We start from the raw sequence: 24,521 nt of genomic DNA on the forward strand, positions 1-24,521 counted from the left end.
ACAATTTACCTAGCTTCCTCAGTGAGTGCGTACCAAATTTCGGGACAAAATTTCTTTTTAGTTGGGGATAATGTGACAACTCGTATTTCAAACCCACTTTGTGTAACGTATGAGAACGTGTTATGATTATATGAACGTTGATTTATTAAATGTTATGACGTTGTGATATGTTATTATGTGCATTATGTGTGTATGCTATGTCATGTGAATGTTACAAGAACCGAGCGCACAACACTACCCACAACCGCACAAGCTATTTGGGCTTTACACTTGCATGCGGACCATTAGCACAAGCCCACTAAAGGTCGTGTCCTTTGTATTCAGACCAAAGGGGGGCAGCCATGATGGGCCGACCCACTCTTGCTGTTCACATAATACTAGGGGTAGTAACCATCCCTCACTTTGTTACAAAAAAAATCACAACACACTAGAAACCCTAGACGACTTTCTCTCTCCCTCGTTTTGGCTTGGAACCCGACGGCACAAGATCATTCCTTGTTCGGATCATCCTTGTTCCTTCTCGAATCCGGTTAGTATGTTAAGCGTTTGTTGTTGTTGTTTGATGTTGTGTTATAGCTACTAATGTCAAGATGGATCGGCTTATATGTGTTTTGCAATAATAATCGGATTGTTTGATATATGAAACCGAATGATGTTTGTTAACCGGATATAAGTTCATATGAATTGGATGGCATGTTAATATGAAACAGATTATATGCTAACCTGGTTACCATGTCCTGTTGATTGGATTGCTATTTGTTAATCGAACCTTAGATGAATATGATCGACTATGTCGGGTTATGGTTCACATGATTAGATTAGGGTTCATGCGAATTAGTGAGTTAAATTGCCTGTTTGATCGATGTTTAGCTTGAAAGGAAGTTGTTAATTGATTAATGTAAACATGGAAACTTTGTAATTGATTGGTTAGATAAATGTGTGAAACTGATTTCCATAAGTTTCGGGTATATTCAAACCAATCGCACAAACACAAGCCAGTCGCACAACATGGCTGGATCACACAAGCTAGTCGACCGCACAAGTTGTCTGATCGCACACGGCACCCACGGTCGCACAAGCTAGCTGGACCGCACAAGTGATTGGGTTGTTAAACTGTTGGGCCGAATGGCCCAAAACCATCCATCGTACAACAGGGCCGATCGTACAAGCCTTCATGGATCGCACAAAGTGTTATGTCCATTAACTGTTGGGCCGGATGAGTGGACTTGGGCTGGTTAATTTAAGCAGATCGCACCAAGCAACCCGGATCAGGCCAGCCCATCCGGATCGCACAATGTTGCTATTTAATTAATAAACTGGGTCGATATGTTATTGGACTGTTATATTATTCGGGGTTGTTTATCTTTTGGGCTTAGACATTGGATCGTACAAGTCGCATATGTGTATTTACTTTGGGCCGAGATGTGTTACTTGTTTGTATGATGTTGGGCCGGGTACATATGGGCTTGTAGTTTAGAACGCACAAGTATGAATATGATATACTCTTGACTGCTAACGTACCAAACGTGTTGCCATGAACTATACGTGCTCGTGACTTGTTAGATTATGTGTAAACATACGCGTATTACTTGAAGTCAAAACCTGACTTGTGTGGTAACCCCTGTTAGGACGCGGTTGACCACCCTTAGTTCAAGAACCTTTTTGTGTATCTGCCGAGCAATCCAAGGTGAGTTCACACAGCCAAGGCATGGGATTCCCGGGTTGGGAATTGGGTTGGAATGTTTGATATGGAATGACTACTCGTACTTACGCAATCACTAGACTATAGACCATCGTCCTCAGGATAGTCAGGATACTTACGTAAAACCTACGTAAACTAGTATCTACCATTGTCTCCCGGGTCGGGAGGACACTTACGTAAATCCTGCGTAACCTAACACCCACTACTGTCTTCCGGGTCGGAAGGACACTTACGTAAATCCTACGTAAACCCCACGCGTACCATTGTCCTCGGGGAAGGGCACTCACGTAAATCCTGCGTGACCTTGTACGTATTCCTGTTCTCGGATTAAGAAGAACACATGGTTGCAAATAGTCTAGTAAGTACCTTAATGGGAAGCCCCCATTGTAAAGGATAAATGTGAGAATCCCTCACCAGTAGTATATACTTGAATGGGAAGCCCCCACTAGATGAACTTGCGCATTTACTGTTATGAACTTACTTTCTGTGAACTCGCTCAACTAGTTGTTGATTATTTGCTGCATGCCTTGCAGGACCTTAGGTACTTTATGGAGCTTGCACAAGGAGGATCAGGTCGTTGTGGGCAAGTGGATCGTGATCACTTCTGTCATTTCATACATTAATACTTATGATTGGGTTTTTACATTATTGCTTCCGCTATACTTAACTATGTTGGTTTTGATAAACACCTTTCGTATTGATGGATAACTTTTACTATATATTTACATGTTCAATATGATTGGTGGCTTGATCCTGGTCATGTCACGCTCCCAAGCGGTGGTACTCCGCAGGTGGATTTTGGGGGTGTGACAGGTCGCGTTACTATTTCAATCAGTTTGAGAAGATATAACATCTTTGATTGAATACTCTAATTCTAAAGATCTCTGGGATAAGTTGAAAAATAAATGTATAGGTAGTGAAGAAATCAAGAAAAACAAAAGGAAACTACTTAGGAAAGAGTTTGATATGTTTGGGTGTTTAAAGAACGAATCAGTTTGTAAAATAATCGAGAGGTTTGGGCATCTGAAGCTGGAACTAGCTAGACATGGAATTAAGTATCCTGAAGATGAGCTAGTAGACAAATTGTTCGATTCGTTGCCAGACGAGATGGATTGGCAATACTATGTGATGATGCTGAAAAATACTATCAAGGCGCAAGAAGTGTTAATTGTAGATTTGCTGATTGAGAAACTCGAGAGTCATGAGTTAGAATTGAAGAAGACACACAAAGTCAATCACTCATCGTACCAGCAGAACTTGGATTTGTATTATCCAAAGAGCATGATGCCAAAGAACAATTCTCCCAAAACAGCGTTTTCTGCTGAGAATGTCTCTACAACGAATAAAGAAAGTCATAGCAGTGAATATCATAGTGGTTATCACAATGGGTCATCATCAAATTCAAACCAGTCTGAGGCAAAGAACTTGTTTCACTGCAACATCGTTGTAGACATGAAGAATGCTCAGAATTTCAGCGAAGAGTCGGCCAAGCAGCAGATGGTTTTCTTGGCGTCAGTGTTAGAGTCTTATGAAAGCCTTGTAGCTGGGAAGATAGGCAACACCAACCTGACGAAAGAAGATTATGATCAGATTGATCCTGAAGAAATGGAAGTGATCGACATACGGTGGTGTATGGCCAGTGCAGTTCGTCGTGCACAGCGTTTTATGGAAATCACGGGAAGGAAGTCAATTGGTGGACCATCTACCAAGTTGGGGTTTGACAAGTCCAAGGTGACATGCTTCAAGTGTAAGTAGAAAGGTCACTTCAAGCGTGAATGCAGAAACGCGTATGCTGATGAGTCTGAGAATCCGTTCAGGGAAGATTACTACAAGAAGGCGATATATCATCAAAACAAATCGGAGCCGCCAAGAATGAAGCAAATTGAAGAGAACAAAGAGAAATCTAGAGCTCTTGCGGTGATTTATGATGATAAGGGTTATGACTGGAGTGAACTGTTACCGGAGGAAGATGCGGTTGGTTACGCTTTCATGGCAGGAAATGAACCTATTCCTTGGAAAGACAACAGAACTGAAGAGTAGAAATACAGAAGAATGTTAGCTGAAAACAGAATGATTAGAATATCTGGTATCTATTTGGAAGCGAAAAGAGCAAGAAGATGGGATCCAGACAGGGAGTGTTATCTTGACCCAGATGGAAACATTGCTGTTGATCACAACACTCTTGATATAGAAGCCATAATCAAAGAGTTCAAAGATGATAATGAGTATTGGCAGAATAAATGGTGGGGAACTGGAGACGAGAAAGAGAAAGAAGAGAAAGAGAAGAAGGAGAAAGAAGAGAAAGAGAAGTCAAAGAAGGTTGATACTGGGATCATTGACACTACTCAGGAGTTGACTGCTGAAAATCTCGGAAAGATGGCTGACAAGGTGCTGGCAGCTAAGGCGATTGAGGTAGATTCTAAATCCGTCTCTGAGTCCAAAGGCCAGGTCAGTTCAAACATGTCAACGAATGAGTCAGGTAAAAAAGTCAATGGTGATGATGTTTGCAAAAATTGCATCAAGGAATGCAAAGTTTGTAACACAGTCACATATCTCAACGGAAAGAAGGTTGATGATCTGACAACAAAAGTCAGAAACGTTGAGGATCAAATTCTTAATCGTGACAAGATGGTTAAAGCTTCAACTGAACGGATAAAATAATTAACTAACAAAATTGAAAATGATAAAATTGATCATGAAAGGATTAGACAAGAAAATGAAAAGTTAGTTCTTGAAAACCGTCAAATTACTGAAAAATTTCAGAAGCTTAAAAGCACAATGAAAGATAATGATGATCGAAATGGTAAAACTTATAAAGAAAATGTTCAATTAAAAGACGTGCTTAGGGTAAAAGAAGAATCAATCAACCAACAACTGGATGAAATCGCTAAATTGAAACTTAAAGTTCAAGAGGCTGAAATTGAAAATGAGCGAATCCAGTTGAAGCTTAACAGTTACAACTCCGCAAGCTTTGTTTTGCAACACATTGTTCCAAAACCCATCGGGAAAAACAAAGCTGGCGAAGATGTTTATTCTGATGGAACTGGGGTGGGTTTTCATCAAGTTCCACCACCAGTTATTGAAAATTATACAAAAAAGCAATCTGGTTTGGTTGAAATCGAGGAAGAGAATGAGGTTAAACTTCCGGAGAACATTGATGTTACTTTTTCTTCGTCATCTGATGATAGTGTTCAGACAGAAATTGTTAAGAGCACAGTTGAAAGTGTTTTGATGTATGATTCAGCTGAAGATGATGGATGTTTTCTGGACAAATACATTCCGAAACAAAAATCCAAAAACAACTTAAATGATGAACCTACTCTTGTCATGTACAAGATGTCGGGATCTGATAAGTTGTATTCGGATTCAGAGTTTCCAATTGAGAATGTGAATGTGAAAAAGTTAACAAATGTTTTCAAATTGGTTGAAGTTGAATTGTCAGAAGTGAACAGTCTGAGTCAAACAAAGAGACAAATGAATTTTGAAAAAGATAAAGCTTACTACAAGAAATCTGTTGTTCCACCGCGTTTTTATAATAACAAAAACCGAAACAATTGGTCGAGTGGATATCAGGGTGGTAAGAATTATCAGAGACGAAATGTTCAAAACAAGAAGTTTGTTGAAAAGAAGGTGTTTGTGAACAGTACAAGTTCACTTGCTGATGAAGAGAAAGTGATTTTTTCAAAATCAAATGAAGAGTTTTTTGAGAAGAGAGCTTCACAGGCTCAGTCTGAAGGCACGAGTCAGGTAGTTGATACTCGAACTTGTTTCAGATGTAATCAAGTTGGTCACATTGCACGAAAGTGTACCAATGTGAAGCCTAAGACTGAAACTGTGAAGATTCAACAGAAGAAAGTTGAGGTGAAGGGTAAAGCACCAATGGTTGTTGAGAAAAAGAGTGTGAAAAATGACAACACAAAAGTGAAAAATGAACCCGTAAAGAAAATTGTAACTAAAAACGACAAGTTTTACAAAAGGGTTGCATTATCTCAACAAGTTTGGAAACCTAAAACTGAGAAAAAGATTTCACCTTCTGAGGATTCAATTCCTATTGATTATGATGCAAATTTTCCACCTCTGAAGGCTGAAAACTTTAAAATTCAAATTGCGAGAGTTAAAGTGTCAAGGTTACACCCAAGACTGATGAGGCTTGGGTGGACACAATGTTTGACTAAACAGTTTGAATTGCCGGAGCTTCCTTGATCGCGAAGCATGAATCGGCATCCTTATTGAAGTGTTTGAATCATGCTGTTATATGTGCAGGATCTTCCGAGATTGATCTCACGCTGGATTATGGACAGTGGAGCGTCTCGACATATGACAGGGAAGACTGCATTGTTATATGATGTGAAGAATATCAATGGAGGATATGTTGGTTTTGCGGGTAATCAAGGAGGAAGGATTATTGGTGAAGGAACATTATCCAATGGGATTGTAACGTTTGAGAGAGTTAACTACATTGCTGAGCTGGAGAACAATCTGCTGAGTATCTCGCAGATCTGTGACAGGATGTATACTACTCACTTCACTGATAAAGAATGTTTGATCTTGAAGCCAGGATTTGTTATCCCTAAGGAATGGATTATCATGAGGGCACCAAGAGTTAATGATCTGTACGTGTTGGATATGAGCGTAGCTACTACAACCACGGGTCAGGCCAGAGCAACTGAAAAAGAATCAAGATTGTGGCACCGTAAGATGGAGCATATACATCTTAGAAAAATGAATCACTTGGTGCACAATGATTTGGTTACAGGAGTTCATGTCAAAGGATTTCATCTGGAAGGGGAGTGCATTAGCTGTGTTAAAGGCAAGCAGAAGAAAAAGTCACACCCTACAAAGCAAGTCAATTCAGTCTCAAGACCCCTGGAGAGACTTCACATGGATTTGTTTGGTCCGGTGAATGTCAAGAGTATTACGGGAGACAAATATTGTCTTGTGGTTATTGATGATTATTCCAGATTTTCGTGGGTTTCTTTCTGGAAGACGAAAGACGAAATGTTTGACAGTTTGATGGCGTTGTTCAAAAGAATTGAGAATCTGTACCAAAGGCGTCTCAAAAGAATTCGAAGTGATAATGGTACTGAATTCAAGAACAGCAAAATGGAGGAATTTTGTGATGAAAGAGGTATTTTGCATGAGTTTAGTGCTCCGTACACTCCGCAGCAGAATGGAGTCGCAGAACGCAAAAACCGGACGCTAATCGAGACGGCTAGAACTATGCTCGCAGATTCAAAGTTACCAATTAATTTTGGGCTGAAGCTGTTTCCGCCGCATGCTATACGCTCAACAGAGTTCTCACTGTCAAAAAGTTCAACAAAACATGCTTTGAGCTAATCAATAACCGCAAACCTAATTTGAAGTATCTTGAACCGTTCAGGTCACCCTGTACTGTTCTAGAACCTTATGGAAAGTTTGGTCCGAAGTGCATTGAGGGTATATTTGTTGGATATTCAAGTCCTTCGCGACGTGTCTTCGTTCCAAGTGAGAAGCGGAGTATTGAAGCTGCAAATGTTGAATGTCAAGGTTATACTATGCCGCCACAAAATCCAGGAGATTCATAGCGATATCATTATGACAAGTTATGGGATTTGTTTGATATGAGAGAAGAAGAAGAAGAAGAAGAAGAAGAAGATTTCTTTGATGAGTTGGATATTTTGCGCGAATACGAGTCACAGCAAAGGTTCCCAGCTGAGTATTCGAGGATACCACGGGAAACTTCAAATGACGAGGAAGCAGGTCCGAGTAATGCTGGTGAACACGATGATGTCCAACAGAATAAAGTTGCTCAAGATAATCAGTCGGATCAGAATGATAATCAAGAATCTGAGAACATGCCGATCTTTGATCACGGAGATTCAGATTCTGAGGGGGAGCAGATTCAGGATTTAAGTCAAACAAACCAAATGAGTGAACAAGGTGCAAATCAAAATGTTACTAATCTGGAAGGCGATGTGGATGTTCCAAGCGAAGTAATGCCGCGAACTCTTTCATATCATCCAGAGGATTTGATCATAGGAGAATTGCAATCAGGCGTTCGCACGAGACGCCAAATTGACCAGGGCCTTACATGTTTTTATTCTACAGTAGCACCTTTACAAACTAAATTTTCACTAAGTTGTTTTATCTCGCAGATCGAACCAAGAACTTACAAAGAGGCGCTTACTGAAGACTCTTGGGTCATTGCGATGCAAGAAGAGTTAAGTCAGTTTGAAAAGTTGGGAGTGTGGAAGTTAGTGGATTTGCCGGATGGTCAAAGGAAAATCAATACGAAATAGGTATTTAAGTGTAAGAGAGACGACAGAGGAGTTGTTGTACGAAACAAAGCTTGACTCGTTGTTCAGGGCTTTGGTCAACAGGAGGGAATTGATTTTACAGAAGTCAATGCTCCTGTGGCACGTCTAGAGGCAATCAGAATTTTCCTTGCATTTGCGTCTTGGAAGAACTTCAAAGTATATCAGTTAGATGTAAAATCAGCGTTTCTTTATGGGAAGGTCAAAAGAGGAGGTTTATGTCGGTCAGCCGTCGGGCTTTACCGATCCAATCCACAAGAACAAAGTCTACTTATTGGACAAAGCGCTGTATGGTTTACACCAGGCCCCGAGAGCCTGGTACGAGACTTCGTCTCAACACCTACTAGCCAACAGCTTTATTCGTGGAAAAGTGGATGCCACTCTCTTCACTAAAGAGGTCGACGGACATCTTCTGATAGTTCAGATTTATGTGGATGATATAATTTTTGGGTCGACGAATGAGAATCTGTGCAAAGATTTCGAACAGGTGATGAAGCAAAAAATTCGAAATGTCATCAATGGGGGAGATGAAATTCTTTCTGGGTCTTCAAGTTGAACAACTACCTGAGGGAATCTTCATTCACCAGACGAAGTACGTTCATGATATTCTAGAGAAATTTGGGATGCAAGTTCTACTCCAGCTGCTACCCCACTCGCAACAAATCATGGGATTCACCCAGATCTCACCGGAGACAGGGCTGATGAAACGTTCTATCGTTCCATGATAGGTTCTTTGATGTACCTAACAGCTTCACGTCCTGATATCATGTACCCAACGTGCCTCGCAGAAAGATATCAATCTAACCCGAGAGCCTCGCATATGATTATTGTGAAGAGGATATTACGCTACTTGAAGGGAACTTCTTCATTGGGGTTGTGGTATCCTAGAACAAGAGACTTTACGCTCGAAGGGTATTCCGATTCGGATTTCGGATGCTGCAAAGTCAATTCGAAATCAACAACTGCAGGATGCCAGTTCTTTGGACCTAGATTGGTTACCTGGCAGTGTAAGAAGCAAACGTCTGTGGCGCTATCTACATGTGAAGCGGAGTACGTTTCTGCTAGCAGTTGCTGCTCTCAGATCCTGTGGATACAGCAACAAATGCGTGACTACGGTTTGCAGTTTCTTAACACACCTCTTTTTGTTGATAATGAGGCCACAATAAATATAACAAAGAATCCAGTACGTCACGCTAAAACTAAACATATAGAAATTCATCATCACTTTATTCGCGATTGTTTCGAGAAAAAGTTGATTCGAATTGAGAAAATCCACACTGACGAACAGAAAGCTGATTTACATACCAAAGCTTTTGATAAAAATCGGTTTAAATATTTGTTAAAACTGAATGGTATGAAGCTTCTTTCGGTGTCGGATGACATTACTGGCGTTGATGAGAGTACTGTTGCGGATGAAGATGAGAAACAATCTGCAATGGTTTGTCGATTTTTTACTTGTTTTGGTATTTAGGGGGAGTAGTTGTAAATAGTATATTTTCAGAAAATACAAAAACAGTAAAAAATGCAAAAATACAAAAACATGATAAAATTTTCAAAATCCAAAAACATTAGAAAACTGAAAAAGAGCTTGTGTAAAAAGGGAAAATGATAGTACATCGGCTAGACAGTTACAGTATGCTAAAGAATTGGAAAGATTAAATGAGTTAAACAGTCTTACTGATGATGTGTCGATAGGTTTTCGCACATTTAGTAGATTTATTCGGGATATAAATCTAAAATTTCAAACTTGCGTCATTCGTGGGGAACACTACTTGGATATATAGGTAACCCCTGAAATCTCGTTTGAAAGGTCCCGTATTCTGAGATACTAGGTCTTTATACTCAGTGATATCTGGGGTATTATTCCGGGACTTCTGCTGAATGGAAGTTCTGACCTAGTCCCCGAATAATACTTTCCGCATATGCTTGAAACATAGCATCGCCCTCAGCAAGCTAATGAAACAATAAAATTGATAGTCGTTGATGTTGTAACTAAAAGATCCTCTAAAGGGGACACACCGATAAGTCAAAGCCGTCATCTCTCTGCGTATACGGAAGTATCGACCTGAGCTCTCACGGCCCTCGCATTTAACCCCTGACAGATATCATCTGTGGTATACTCACCTGTAAGACTGAATATTTGGGATTCTGCATACGGGAGTATATTCAAGAGGTGGGACACATGAATGAGCTAAGTTCTTAAGACATCTAATTCATATCCTGAGTAAGTTGAAATTTGTGTGAGAATTTAAGATGGATCAGTATATCGACAATCGAGGTGAATTGTTTAAGTCTGAGTATGAAATGAAGCTTAACGGTACTTGTAATTTGTCTGAAAAGCTGATATGATTCCCTGACACGTTCACCAAAAATATGTTTGTAAATTAGTTTACTTTCTACAATTTAAGTTTCTGTATTTCATTTCTTAGTTTAGAACACTTTCTTAAAATCCAAAAAGATTTTTCATTTCTGCTTTATTTTTGACAAACCAAAGTGGAAAGTTAATCGTTGGATTCTTGTAGACTGAAGCAGATGAAGGAAAAGTTCTGAGGTGAAGAATGAGGAGAGCTTACTTTGATAGAGTCTGGATTATTTACAAGTTTAAACAAGTTCATTAATTTGATGCTTGTTACATTTTTTCAGAAAATGTTTGAAAATGTTTACAAAATCAGTCTGTATTGTCAAAAGATCAACCAAGGTCATTAAATTGGACTTGGTAGATTAATTAAGTAATCAGGGTCATTAACTTGGACCTGAATACTTGAGTGGATTTCTAGAACTAATAGATTGTGTGTTTTTGTGAAAAGCTAAGTTTGTAATGTTTGATGTTTGAGACACAGGTTTTGGACTTCATCATTCCCACGAAAGCTAATTGTCAAAGCTTAAACCAGATCAAGACCTCAGATTCTAGCATATTGAGAGGGGGAGTCTGTGAAAGGGGGAGTCTGGATCAACAAGTCAAAGGGGAGTCTGAAGATGGAGCTAGGAAATAAACTTGAACCTGTGAAGATGGAATGTTTATGATGAAAAGACAGAGTTGGAGAAAAGACCAAGACTGAAGACTCGGAGCTGAAGACTTCGTCAACATCCAAGGGGGAGTCTGTTGGTGCACTGAATGTCTGTTGATTACGCTTGTATAGACTCTTAGGTCTAGATAGGTTAGATTGGAGCTTAGAAATCAAATTAGGGTTTTAGAATGTTAATTTCGCTCATAATGACACATGAGTCATTTGAAGCGAAATCAGTTCATGGGATTTGCTCCTAGGTCATAGTTGGGATTTCGCTTATATGTACATAGTTAGTGGGGTTTCGCTCATAGGTACTTTAGATATTTCGCTTTTGTGTCACATGGGGTTTCGCTCATGGAGCGAAATCAGCCAACCTATAAATACCCATATGTGTGATCTCGTTTGTAACCATTGGAGCGAAATCAGGTCATGTGCTAGGTGACGAAATTCTGTCAAAATCAACTCAGAAAGCATTAATAGAGAAGGAAATTGAAAGGAAAAGTTGTTGTTACTTTGTATACATTGATTCCGCCTTTGTACGCAAAGATGAGCTGCCTTAACTGACTATTTAGGGTCATTCAACAGTCCAACAATGTGTAATTTAAGTGTGGGGGGATGCTAAAACCTTGAATCTTGCAAGTCCTAATTACAAGCCTTACACAAAACTCTATTGGAACCGCTAATCACCCCAAATTTTTTCAAAAATATTTCATTTTTTTTACTTGTCTAGGTTTAACTTGGGAATTTCAAGTTCTAAAAAGGTTATATTTTTACAAATTTACAACCGATGGCGTCGTGATAAAAAGAACCAACATAAGAAAATTATGAAACGGCATGACAAGTTTAGTTAAAATTTGATTATATATACTCTCATTCCCACAAAAAGTGAGTTTTGAGCCTTTATTGAGCATACAAATACATATCTTTAAACTAAATGCTCATTTTTCATTTCTTGTGTGAATAGCCGCTTGGTTCTTACGACTCTAGAACTTGCCACGACGATACATTCCCGGTCCTTACCAACTTAAACCCGAATAAGTAAATGATGGAGGCATTAGGGCTAACCCTTTTTATTTCTACACCATTATTTTTCTTTTTTTTTACCACCTACCCAAAATCCCCCTAGTTAACCCCTTTGAGCCTAAACCTTTTCATTTCTTAACCCAAAACAAACACCCTTTTACCCACCAAAACCCTTTTCATTTTAAACCCTTTATTTTAGTAACAAAGCTCGGTTTTTCTTATGACTTCCTTATCATCAAAAAAAATGATGATGAAGCCAAAAAAATAAACAAACAAGTTTATCAAAAAGAACTTTGTTTGAAGAAATGCTTCATCAAAATAAAAAGTTACAAAAAAAATAAAAAGTCTTACGAAAACCGACGCTTTTTACGCTTTTCGCCCTTTTACTAACCACTAACCCAACCACCTACCTTTAACCCAAGCCTAACCCTTCACCCAAAAGTCCTCCTGATATTTACTAAGGTGTATAGTTAAAAAGGAGGAGGATTGATTGCTTGGCAAGCTTATGGTAGGAGTAAGTTCCATGCCGCTCTCGAGTGATTCACTAAAATACATCTTCAGCCGAGTGTTGAGTGATCCCCCGTGAGGTATGTGAACTTGTATATAAATGAAATTTTAAAAAGGCATGTTATGCCCTAATAAGTAATTTATCTTATGTAATGTTTTAAATAAATCATGACGAATAGGATTGTAAATAAATAAAAATAAAACTTAATAAAGAATCTTGGAAATCCCGACACTCTATGAAAAGCCCAAAAACCTTCTCTTGTACCCATTCCATTTGGGAGTGTAAAGCCACATTATAAAGAGTTTTGCTTGAGGACAAGAAAAGATTCAAATGTGGGGGTATTTGATGTGAGCAAAATGCAACATATAAATTACATCAATTGTGGCATAAAACTAACCCTTTTTAGTATTAATGTTGGAAGAAGTATGTTTTTGTCTTCCTTTTGTATTTTCAGGATTAAATGAGCTCAAATGAACAAAAGAATCAAAAAGGCAGCTAAATCTAACATAAATACCAGAAAAGGAATAAACGTGGCATGCCCGACCCTCTGACAACATCTTCCCAAGCAAAAACAAGAGAACAGAAAGCTGAACACGCCACGTGCTCAGTAAGCACGGGGGCGTGCCCAAGTGTCTGCAAAAAAGACAAAGTTGTAGAAGCTTCTATCACCCACCACGGGGGCGTGCCCAGCGGACACGGGGCCATGGTCAACTCTGAGATTCGCAGAATCTAGGGAAATCTTGATAGTACAGATACGCTTATGCACCTGGGGTCGTGCCCAGTGGACACGGGGGCGTGGTCAACTAATCCAGACAAACTGCAATTAATGAAGAAAGAGAAGATGGATGGACACGGAGTCGTGCTCGAGCTTCTGTTTCAGGCTATAAATAGGGGTGCTTGGCTCATTTGCAAACCATCCCTTGGCACACCACCTCTCTCACACTTCACCCACCCACCACCACCATCAAAACACCATCATCCACAACCATCATCCATCATAGAGTGTGTGAGTAGTCTCGGGATCCAAGATTGATCGTAGGAGTTCTTGACAATCAAAGGCCATGTTTGCCTAAGTCTCTTACATCACTTGGTGAATACAAGTGTCTAGTGTAATACTTTTTATTTTTAATCTTTTTGCACTTTTTGTTTGGTTATGTATTAATGACTTTAATAACTAGTTTCTTATATTGAAGGTGAGTCTTCCTTATCATTTGTCCGTGGTGTCTTGGCATTATTTTACTGTCTATATAAAATAAAAGATTTTCACCATTCATGTCTCCATGGTCTATATGGAGATATGTTGGCTACCTGGTCGGGGGTTAAGGGAATGGTTTGGTAAGAGTCTTGCCTTATTCAGTGTATAGATCCTGCAAGGACCTGGGTCAAATTTAGTAGGACCTCCTTCAATACCCACTGGTATTGGATGGCGGGGTCCAAACTCTTTGATCCCCTCATATGTAAGCTACTATTAAAACTTTAACCCGGCTACTTAGGACTGTATCCCTGCTGACTCAGACTACTTAGCTGAGGGTAACGTCACTTTCAAAAGAGGGGCCTACCACATTATGCATTAATAACTTAATTAATTAGCTATCAATAATCTAACCCTTTAGGATTGTATCCTTGCTGACTCAAACTACTGGGTTGAGGGGTAACGTCACCTTCAAAAGAGGGGCCTACTACAATAACTAAGATAATCTCTTAAAAAGTGCAAAAGTGCGGAAATAATCAAAGGTTAAACTAAACACGAGTCGGATCCAAGTGATTCATCTTGTTTATCTGTTTTTATTTTTATTTTATTTTTCAGCATTTTAGTTAGTTTTACTTTTCTAGTTTAAAAACCTTTTTCTAAACTTTTTATTTGATTAGATGTTGAGGATAAACCGGTATTAAAAGCTCTTGTGTCCTTGGACGACCTCGGTATCTTACCAACACTATACTACGGTCATGATGGGTGCACTTGCCCATATGTGTGTCTAGTGTTAGTAAATATCGTGTTTTATAAATTTAAAACTTGACTAAAAGGTGTTAAAGGGCTTAAAATATACATTAAAAACTATACGACACTTCACACGCATCACTAGCCCAACTTGATTTTTAGGAGTCCATACGTTTAATAATCTTGCATTTCGTAAAAATTACCAAGTATGTAATTTTTATAATGTTCATTCTTCTTATAAAGAATACTTAGAATTTTTTGTATTTTTTCAACTTTCCGGATTTTGTTATCGATGATATTTCTAAGTGTCCGTTAAACGTCTAAAAATGCCTTATTTTCTAGACGTGTCGTCGTTGTCGCTTTGTAGGTATATTTCCGCGCCAAAAAGTCGCCCAAATGTCGTAGTAGTTTCTCGTGGTGACGATACGCCCATTTTATCATCATCGGATGTTATGCATTCCTTTTTCGGCCCTTTTGTTTATGCGTGGGAGTGGGTAACGGTTCTTGATAGTCACTTTATTCAGCTCGCGATAGTTGATACACATACGGAATGTGCCATCTTTCTTTTTGACAAAAAGTACTGGGGCTCCCCATGGTGATGAGCTAGGACGAATAAAACCTTTATCCAACAGTTCTTGCAGTTGTGTAGAAAGTTCCTCCGGTTCGGTTGGTACTAGACGATAAGGTGCACGAGCTATGGGTGCTGCTCTAGGAGTTAGCTCGATTTGAAATTCTACTTGTCGATGAGGTGGTAGACCAGGTAATTCCTCAGGGAATACCTTGGGAAAGTCGCGCACAATGGGAAAATCTTCAATCTTCCTTTCTTTCTCCTGGGTGTCAGTAACGAGTGCTAGGATAGCGTTGTGGCCCTTTCGTAAACACTTCTGGGCTTTTAAGAAAGAAATGATGCCAGTGACTGCACCACGTTTTTCGCCTTGAACAATAAGAGGTTCACCAAGAGGACGAGGAATACGAATGATTTTCTCTTGGCAAAGTATTTCTACTCGATGTTCGGATAACCAATATGCCAATAATGACGGCGAAGCTTCCAAGAATGATGGGAAAGAGATTGACGAGAAAAGTCTGACCAGATAGTACGAGTTACAATTGTTGATAACGTGAGAGACCTTGATGTTTCTGCCGTTAGCTAATTCGACGATATGCTTAGAGTCTAAAGGTGTTGGCTCAGGCTTAAGTGTCTTACTAATACGTAGGGATACATAACTAGCATCGCCTCCAGAATCAAACAATACAGAAACATAACGATCATCGAGTAGGAACTTACCCGCCACAACATTAGGGCTGTCCCTCGCTTCGCCAGCTCCAATCACAAAAACCCTTCCCCTTGCACCGTTCCTGCCATTGTTGTTGTTGTTGGTGTTGTTCCCAGCACCTTGGTTATTCTGATTCAGTTGAGGGTAGTTCCTCTTAACGTGACCTTCAGCTCCACACTGAAAACAACCCTTACGGTTACCATGATGTTGCTGTTGCTGTGGTTGGTTCTGCGTTGCTGGGTAGGGGCTTCAACAATCTTTGGCCTCGTGCCCTATTCCGTTGCATCTCTGACACGGGTTCTTTGCACACGGCCCACTGTGATGTCGGTTACACTTGTTGCACTTAGGGTGGTTCCCACGATAACCGCCCTGACCTTGGTTAGCTTGTTGGTGCTGGCCTTTGTTATTCTCAAACTTCCTTTGTTAGGCTGGAGTTTGTGTGGGATTAGCATCCTTGCATTGATTGGCATCCCATTTGCGCATGTTGTCTCTAGAGTTTTCAACAGTAGTATCGATGCGTTTGAGCAGCTTGCCCTATTCCACAGCTCGATTGGTTTCTATAAAAAAATTTCTTTAGTGGTTTTTTGCTTTATTAAGTTTTTGTTTTTATTTGTGTCATTGAACTGGTATTGATATAATGAGAAGTGACATTATAAACTATCAATTAGTAACATAAAGGTGCATAGTTAGGTTGTAAGTTGTGTAATACAGGTTAGCAAAGCATTAGTTTATTGTATGTTGAGTTTTATTGTTTGTAAGTTGTTTTATCTCTGACGCGTGTACTCACCACTCCAGCTGTGTTCCATTTGCTTTATCAACTCACCGCTCCACCTCACACACATTAGACAGTTGCTCATGAGAAATCCGTGGCGTTTCAAAGCTGATGATGCGGATGATGATGATAGATCGTGGCTAAATTAGGGTCCCGATGTGGTGGTTCTAGGGCGGTGTGGCGGCGGTGACATCGGCCCTTTATTTGGACTATGGTTCGTTTTCTTCGTTATGATCGTGTGTTGTTTTTTATTTATGTGTTTGATTCTGCTGATGATTATGAAAACCACTACATTTGTGTCCCCGGCCAAGGCCTCTCCCTGTCACTGTTGCCGTACGAGAGCATTATCGACTCGATGCGTTATTCAGTAGTGAGTATGTGTGTGATTTGTATTATTGAGTTAATATTTCAATTTTGGTTTTCAGTTTTTTTTTTTTTTTTTTTTTTGTCATTTTTCAGATTAGGGTAGGAGAATCAGAACCCCCCAAATGCTAGAAATCAGTCGTTTAGGGTTTGAAATCAGAACTCCCAGATGCTACAATCATCATTTCAACAAAGGGAGAGCCAAATCCACTAAGTTTATACTGTAAGTTTATAATCGAAAGTGGAATTTTTTGTTAGGGATTTTAGTGGGAGTACGAGGTTTGAAACCCTAAATCTAATTGTGGAAGATGAACAATAACCTGGGTACGTTCAATTATGTGATTTGATTCTAAATTCGTTTGATCAGTGGATCAATCAGGAGACAACGACGATGATGATAATGACGATGAATGTTGTTACATATGTTTATGATTTTGGTTTTATTTGTTTTCTTGATTTTTCACACCCTTGGTATTCTTGAAAGGGGTTGATGTTGCTTATTTAACTGAAACTATGTAATTATGTGTTTAATTAAGACCTTAGTTCATATATTGTTGCTTTATTATACCATCTTTAGAGCTTGAAGAATATGTTCTAGAACATGTCAAGATCCAACCTTTTACATAATACTTGAAGTCAAAGCTGCTGATTGGAACATTGTAAACAACTATGATCATTAAGTTATAGTTTTGCCGACTCCAACAAGTTATAGTTTTGGCATTAAGGATTGTTTTAATCTGATAAATTTAATTCTTCATAGCTAATAATCTAATACATTCAAAGTTGTTGTGATACTTTTACGTAAAAAAATAGCTTTATTTTCTACCTTTAATTAACCTTCTTTTCTAAATTTGACACATATTGTTGTTGTTTTGCAGGTCAATTTGTCAATATAAAAAGTGTCATCAACTTTAAAAATCATCGCTAACAATTGAATTTACTGCTAACTTAACAGCTCTTATACGAAAAAGTGAATACATAAAAAAGTTATTGCAATTACAACACTCTCTTTTACTTTATAAATTATACTAACCACTTATTATTATTTGAAGCACGCATCAAGTGATGTCGGACTTCCTTTCAATGAAAATGTGGATTGAATTAGCGCATTTTGATACAACAAAAGTAAATGGTGAGTTACTTCACATTTTTGTTTAAACAGTATGAACATCTTCCTTTTCACATTAGGTAAAAAAAATTGTTTCTCTATGTATACATAAACTAACACTTTGCAACCTAAAAGCAAGATAATATAATTGGTAAGTACTTTCTTTATTTACATCGTACGCATGGTGACGTGTTTTTTGCTACATTTTGCAATAGCTCAAAAGCTGCCCGAAGTGTCTTTACAGTGGGTCTTTTTGCTGCGGGCAAAAAACGTGTCGGTTGGATTGGTCCAAACTTTCTTTTGGTCTAAAACGGGTACTTCCGGGTTGGGTCTGGTTGGATTGGGTTGATCCTTTTGGTGTCTTTAACTTTTTTAAAAAAATACAGGATATTTTATGTATTAAAAATGCACTTTGTCTCACATTCGGACTAAATGGGTTCGGGTTAGAACAGGTCCTTTTGATGCAGGTCAAGATGGGTCGGTTGGGTTGATATCCAAAAGTTCCTTTGTCCAAAACTGGTACCTCTGGGTCAGGTCTGGTTAGATTGGGTGATCCTTTTTGGTGTCTAATTTGTTTTATTAAACATAGGAGATTTTATGTACTAAAAATACCATTTGTGACATTCGACCCACTTTTTTAGCTTTGTTTTTTCCCTAACTTTTTTACCTATCTGAACCACTAGATATATATTATATAAACTTGCATCGACCTATTCAAGTTCGCGTGTGATAAAATGTTTTGTTTCTAAGATCTGCATTTTAATGGCAGTTTTTTCATTATTTTATATAGGCTAACATTAGCTTTATAATAACGTGAAAAAATAAGTGTGTGGTTAGTTATCAATACAGGCATGTCAAATGTAATACTACCCAGTTCATGATATCTTAGAATTTGCACTACTTTCAAATCATAAAATAACTTTCTATCTCTTGCCTCTTGGCTTAGGTGGACATTCTCAGTTGAAGATATTTAAATAGCTTCATTTTTTCAGGAGGTTGAAAAGTTGGTCATAAAAGTTGGTCATTTTGATTAGTATTTGTCATATGGCATAGATAATGGTTAAGGGGTTGTTTGGCAATATCTGAATGGTTAAGTGCTGCACCAGTAGAGGTCTGAACCATTAAGTGTTGAACCAGTAAGAGGTCTGAAGTCTGAACCATTAAGAGCCTGTATAATGCTTAACCATTCAGAGACAAATGTCTGACCACTTCAGATTAGAGGTCTTAACCATTCAGACTCTGTATGAATCTTAACCATTCAGAGGCAGATGTCTGAACCATTCAGACATCTGCTCGTGAAACAAACAGGCTGAACCATTAAGTGCTGAACCAGTAAGAGTTCTGAACTATTAAGAGCATTATTAAGAGGTAAACAAACAGCCCCTAAGATCTCATAATTCATACAAAACACAATAATAGCAAACACTTGCCGAACAATATATATTTTACTTTTTTTTTTTGAACGGAATATATATTTTACTTGCCTCCTATGATATCTCTCAATCTACTAGGCATGATTATGATTTTCAATATTGATTTTATAGCGTGTTAAGGTTTTGGTTTGGTTATACAAACAACAGTCAAGAAATTTTGCCGTATCACCATGATTTCTTTACGGTTAGGTGTAAGGTTTGGTTACATTATTGAACCATTAATGGGTTATTAAAGTGGGATATTAGTATATTACATGACAAATAATCTCCCTCTTATATTTATATATACACATGTATATATTAACTTGTAAGATTTGTGTGCATTATGATATTGTACATGATACTTGATGGTTTTATTTGTGCCAAGTGTTGTACACAATGCTTGGTTGGCGTATCTTCATATTGCCACGATTATGCTGTAATATGTATCAAACTGTAGGAGATGTTGACGATTTTCCAGCCACTACGATTATGCTCTAATATGTTTCCAACACAATGCTGACTAAAAGCAAGTCCGACATCTTTGAATTAAAGAGATGAAATGAGAATCTTTGTCTCAGCGGATGTATTTGCAGGCTTTAAGGGATGTTCTAATACAAACATTTTGTGTTATAATGTTGTTTTCCTTACGAAACATCTTTTTGTAATTCAAGTTTACCGATGTTTCTTAAGTTCTCTGTTGTCATAGGCTTTATATGGTTAAAGTTTGATGTTATTTGACCTTAATCGCCATAACGCATGAGCCTTTCGTCTAGCGTTTGTATACCTTATGCCTTAAATTGTAAACCCCCCGTCGCAACGCGGCGAGGGTTACATCTAGTTTACAGGAATTTTTGAACAATTCTTTTTTCCTTTTTTATCTTTTAATCTTTTTTTTATTTTTACTTTTAGCTTTCAACTTTCAACATTTGAAAACTTTATAATCGAATTACAGGTGTTCTTTTATCTAGATGTTGGTATAAATTCAAGTTGGTCTGCATTTTAATGTAACTAGGTGTTACCAATAAATTCAAGTTAGTCTGCATTTTAATGTAAATTTTGTTTGAAAACGAGTCTGGTCAAATATAATACGTTTTCATTAGACGGTATAACTTCGAGTTAGCCGCAACAACAAGTGGGGATTTAGTGGTATAATTATATATATCAAAAGACATCGCATAGTTGCGCTAGTATATCTTTTAACTTCTAGGTTTTTGACACTAAAGTTTTCCTCCTTTTAAGTTCACACAGCAACAACAATATCTGCAGGCATATTTCCACCCATGGCCATGGCCTGCCATCATTTATCTATGTTCCATCTTCCTCTCTCTACAAATTAACACCATCAACCACTGATGCCCATTCTGAGAGACACGATCACAGAGCGAGAAGCGGATGAGATCTCGCCGGAAGAGACAGGAAGACGGTAGGACGGTGGTCGTGGTGGGAACCAGCCGGCGATGGAGGCTGGTGGTCATGTAGAGAAATGGTAGTAGACAATGTAGCTGGTGGCGGTGGTGGGAAGGAGTCGGTCCACATGAGGTGGTGGTAGCCGTGCTATTTGCTGGTGGAGGTGGTGTCTTGGTGGTGGTGCCAGTGAACAGTGAAGAGATAAAGAACGTTAAGATGAAGGAGTGAAATTGGAAACTAAATTGTCTTGCTTTGGCTTTGTCTCACATTCTCTAAGCACGTGATCTTCCCTATGAAATATGCGAAGTCACAAAGGATGCAATTTTCATTAAATAATGTGTGGGAAGATCACTGTTTAAACCAATATTCTTTTATATAAACTTTCAAAAACTAATTGTTTTCGCTGTTTAATACGACGCAAACATACAGGGTAATTAACGTCACGAATAAATGTGTGTTTTAGAGATAAATATCACTTGCATTTTGGCTTCTAGTTACTGAAAGGAGTTTTTTTCTTAATTCCCTACAAGTATTTCATTTTAACTTTTACTGATTAAATATTTACATGAATTTTAAAAATCAAAAATATATGTTTAAGATTGTGTGCTTATTAAATATCACAAAACGAATTATATATTTTAATATATAAGTTTTTTTTATACATCTTTAACCCATTTGGATTATATTTAATTTGATGTTTCTCTTTATTAAGTTTTAAAACAAGATGAATACGAATGTGTATTTAACTTTTTATTTTATTTTATAAGGTATCGTAAGTTATAGCAATTGTCGACATCGTACCAATACCGGTATTCGTTTATATGGTTTCAATCAGTGTAAAACATGTGTCAGACCGTTTAGGGAATTTGGGTTTTCTTTCTCAATTGCTATAGCAAGTGTCGGTACTGTAACAAACCGAATTGATACTAACTGAATTCTTACCGCGAAGCGCGGGGAAATCCCACTAGTTGAAAAGAAAACTTATGCGGATTCATACTTGAACCTGATCAATACGGTAGTAGTAGGCTATTCCTTACCCGGTTTCTCCTGATATTCGATCCTACCCGAAACCGGGTATTAAAAAAACCCAGATTTGTGCACCTCTGCTACTGCTAGTGGTCAGGGGGGTTTTTGTATAGCATTCCGGGCTGGGCATGATAACCTTACAGAAGAAGAGGGCGGTGAAATCCAAGTACGATGGCCGTCGTCAATCTCCGGCAGTTGTGCACGGTAACGCTGCAGCTGCCATTATATATGCAAAACTCTAGGGTTTGGAGAAGACTATTGATATTGTGAGTTTCATCCACAAGGAAATGTTTTGGTAGTTATACTTGCTGCTGCTGCTGCTTAGTAGGATAGAATATATCAATTTAAGCACTTGATTATAAATTTTGAATTTAAGCACTTGATTGCTAAATCACAAGTGATCCCTAATTCCTTATTTTAGAGTCATCATCTGCTGCAAAAGGAATGCGCTATTGTTTCAGCTTTTACTTTTGCCTATAAGGATCCTTACATGTTTTCTATTTCTCCACAAACAACTATAGGTAGCTGTGGAATGCAATGAACTTGGAATCGGAATTTGCATAGAACGGAATACACTCTCCATGGTATTGGAATGTGGATTCGCTCCTTATGTTATTCTTCAACTCCATTTCCTTCTTTCTTGAAATGAACAACATAAGAAATTGAATCTACATTCCATTATGTGAAACAAACACACCTTAAGCTTCTTTAGAGTTTAGACCGGGACATAGTTGTCAATAGTGAGCGTAGCGATTGCTATAGCGTGCTACGTAGCGCATAGGTCTAGGCTCGCTATTAGGGTTGTAGCAATAGATAGCGAGTATAGCGACGGTTTATTTATTTTTTCGGTTTTGTTAATATAAATAGCAATTAAATATAGCTAAAATAGCCGGATTTTAGGTTTTTGTTAAATATACATGTAAAATAGCATATATGCCAGGTATTTTGTTATAATATACTTATAATTTTTTTTCTAGTGTATCGCTATATATAAAATAGCCGCCCGTTATTTATCGCTATTCGCTATGTAGCATATAGGTACCCTATCGCTATTTGTCGCTATTCGTCATTAACAACTATGGACCGGGAATTGGAGAATCTGTGTACAAGGCTATAAATTAATTTTTTATTTTTATTTTCACTTTTACCTTCTATTTCGATGTGATTTCCATTAGGAGAGTTAATGACAGCAACACTAGAATGTTGCAGCACCTTATACGGTGCACATATTTAACCGTATACGGGAAGCATCTGAGCATTATAATTGGTAAAAGAATGAAAGATTTACACATTATTTACTATGTTTATCTTGACAAGTTGAGATTTTAAACCATCTTTGGAGTTAAAGTGAAAATTGCATTACACTAATCATCTGACCGTCCAATCGCCTGAGATCCAACGGCGCCTCTTCCTCTAGTGTATCATCACAAAAACCCTAATTTTCATTGTTTGCATCCAGAAGATGAATCGGAACCTTACTATGGAACTCGATGACACCATTTGCAGCAGCTGTTTTTGTAAAGATCAAAAGTTTCTTCACAATCACTGGGAAGGAACCAAAGGCCACAAGATCTGCACCTCATGTGTCCTCTTTGCAAACAAAAACTCCTTCTGTCCCACCTGTTTTGATATCATTGCTGGTACAGAAGAGCTCATCGAGTGTGTTGGATGTAAATCTAATACTCATGTCGAATGCGTTCTTGATAAAGACAAGCCCAGCTTGTTTGAGTGCTTAACCTGCAAAAGCCCTAAAAGGCTCGTATTTGACTTAAAGTTAAAGGAATTGAAAGGCACGAAGGTGATGGATAAGGAAGCAGCGCTTTTGCTCTTGACTGCAGCAAAGATAGTGAAAAAGTTGATATCTAAGGCGCTTGACGAGGCAGTGAATGCTGCTGCGAAACATGCAGCAGATACCATTTCAGTGAAGAAAAAGGCGTCGGAGGCAGTAGAACGTTTTATGAAACTTGAAGATCGTCCATCTTTGCTTGACCCTCCTCCTGAAACATCAAGGGAGACTGGAAGGCTGCAAAGGTTAGTAACAATTATCGGTAAAAATAATACTTTATATCAAGAAATCCATTAACTGAAATTACTTTCACTGTGACTGCTTTTAGGCTCTCTCTTTGAAGGTGGTCAGTTCTACAGCGGGTTATGTGAGTGAGTCTCATAAGTAATGACTTATTCCTTAAGATTTTAAAATGTTATGTTATGGTGAATGCTCGCTTCGTTTAATGTTTGGAAACTAGATGTGTTACTTGTGCCTTTTGTTTCAAAACTAGCTTTTGATTTGATTGCTTATTTCATTTGAAGCTTTGAATACATACATGACTTTGTTAAGGACAAACCAAATGATTTGGTCACATTTAAGGGCATAACGAGTTCACCTTTGTCCAATAGGTCTATTTTGCATCTGTGGTCACATTCAGGTATACTAGGTTAGGGTCAATTCTAGTACATATTTTAGGTTTCTTTTTATTTTTCTGACTAATTTGGTCTATATAAAATCTAATTGTGGGTTGGCAGTATATCTCGATAACCATAGGATTCTTCCTATTTAGGACTTAATTTAGATTTTAGAACTTCTACGACCGAAAGATGTAGCATAGGTGGCTATAAAGGATGTTCACTGTTAATTTGCTTATCTTTCTGTTGGGTATTGTATTTGAGCCTAATCCAACATGTT

At 38.2% G+C, this 24,521-nt stretch overlaps 1 protein-coding gene across 13 annotated transcripts; it reads left to right on the forward strand.

Annotated features, from left to right (window-relative positions):
- The first annotated feature begins 21,714 nt into the window (after positions 1-21,714).
- LOC110868505 lies at positions 21,715-24,182 on the forward strand. Of its 13 annotated transcripts, none has more exons than XM_022117675.2 (4): positions 21,715-22,042; positions 22,360-22,422; positions 23,298-23,869; positions 23,953-24,182. In XM_022117675.2, the coding sequence occupies exons 1-4, from the start codon at positions 22,010-22,012 to the stop codon at positions 23,963-23,965; spliced, it is 681 nt and encodes a 226-aa protein (XP_021973367.1). In that variant the 5' UTR covers positions 21,715-22,009; the 3' UTR covers positions 23,966-24,182. The 13 variants fall into 13 exon arrangements, with proteins under 13 accessions (XP_021973367.1, XP_021973368.1, XP_021973369.1 ...); XM_022117676.2 differs by having other exon boundaries at positions 23,301-23,869; XM_022117680.2 differs by having other exon boundaries at positions 21,719-22,133.
- Positions 24,183-24,521: the final 339 nt, after the last annotated feature.

The sequence above is a fragment of the Helianthus annuus genome, chromosome 4 (genome assembly GCF_002127325.2).
Source record: "Helianthus annuus cultivar XRQ/B chromosome 4, HanXRQr2.0-SUNRISE, whole genome shotgun sequence".
Classification (NCBI taxonomy): Eukaryota; Viridiplantae; Streptophyta; class Magnoliopsida; order Asterales; family Asteraceae; genus Helianthus; species Helianthus annuus.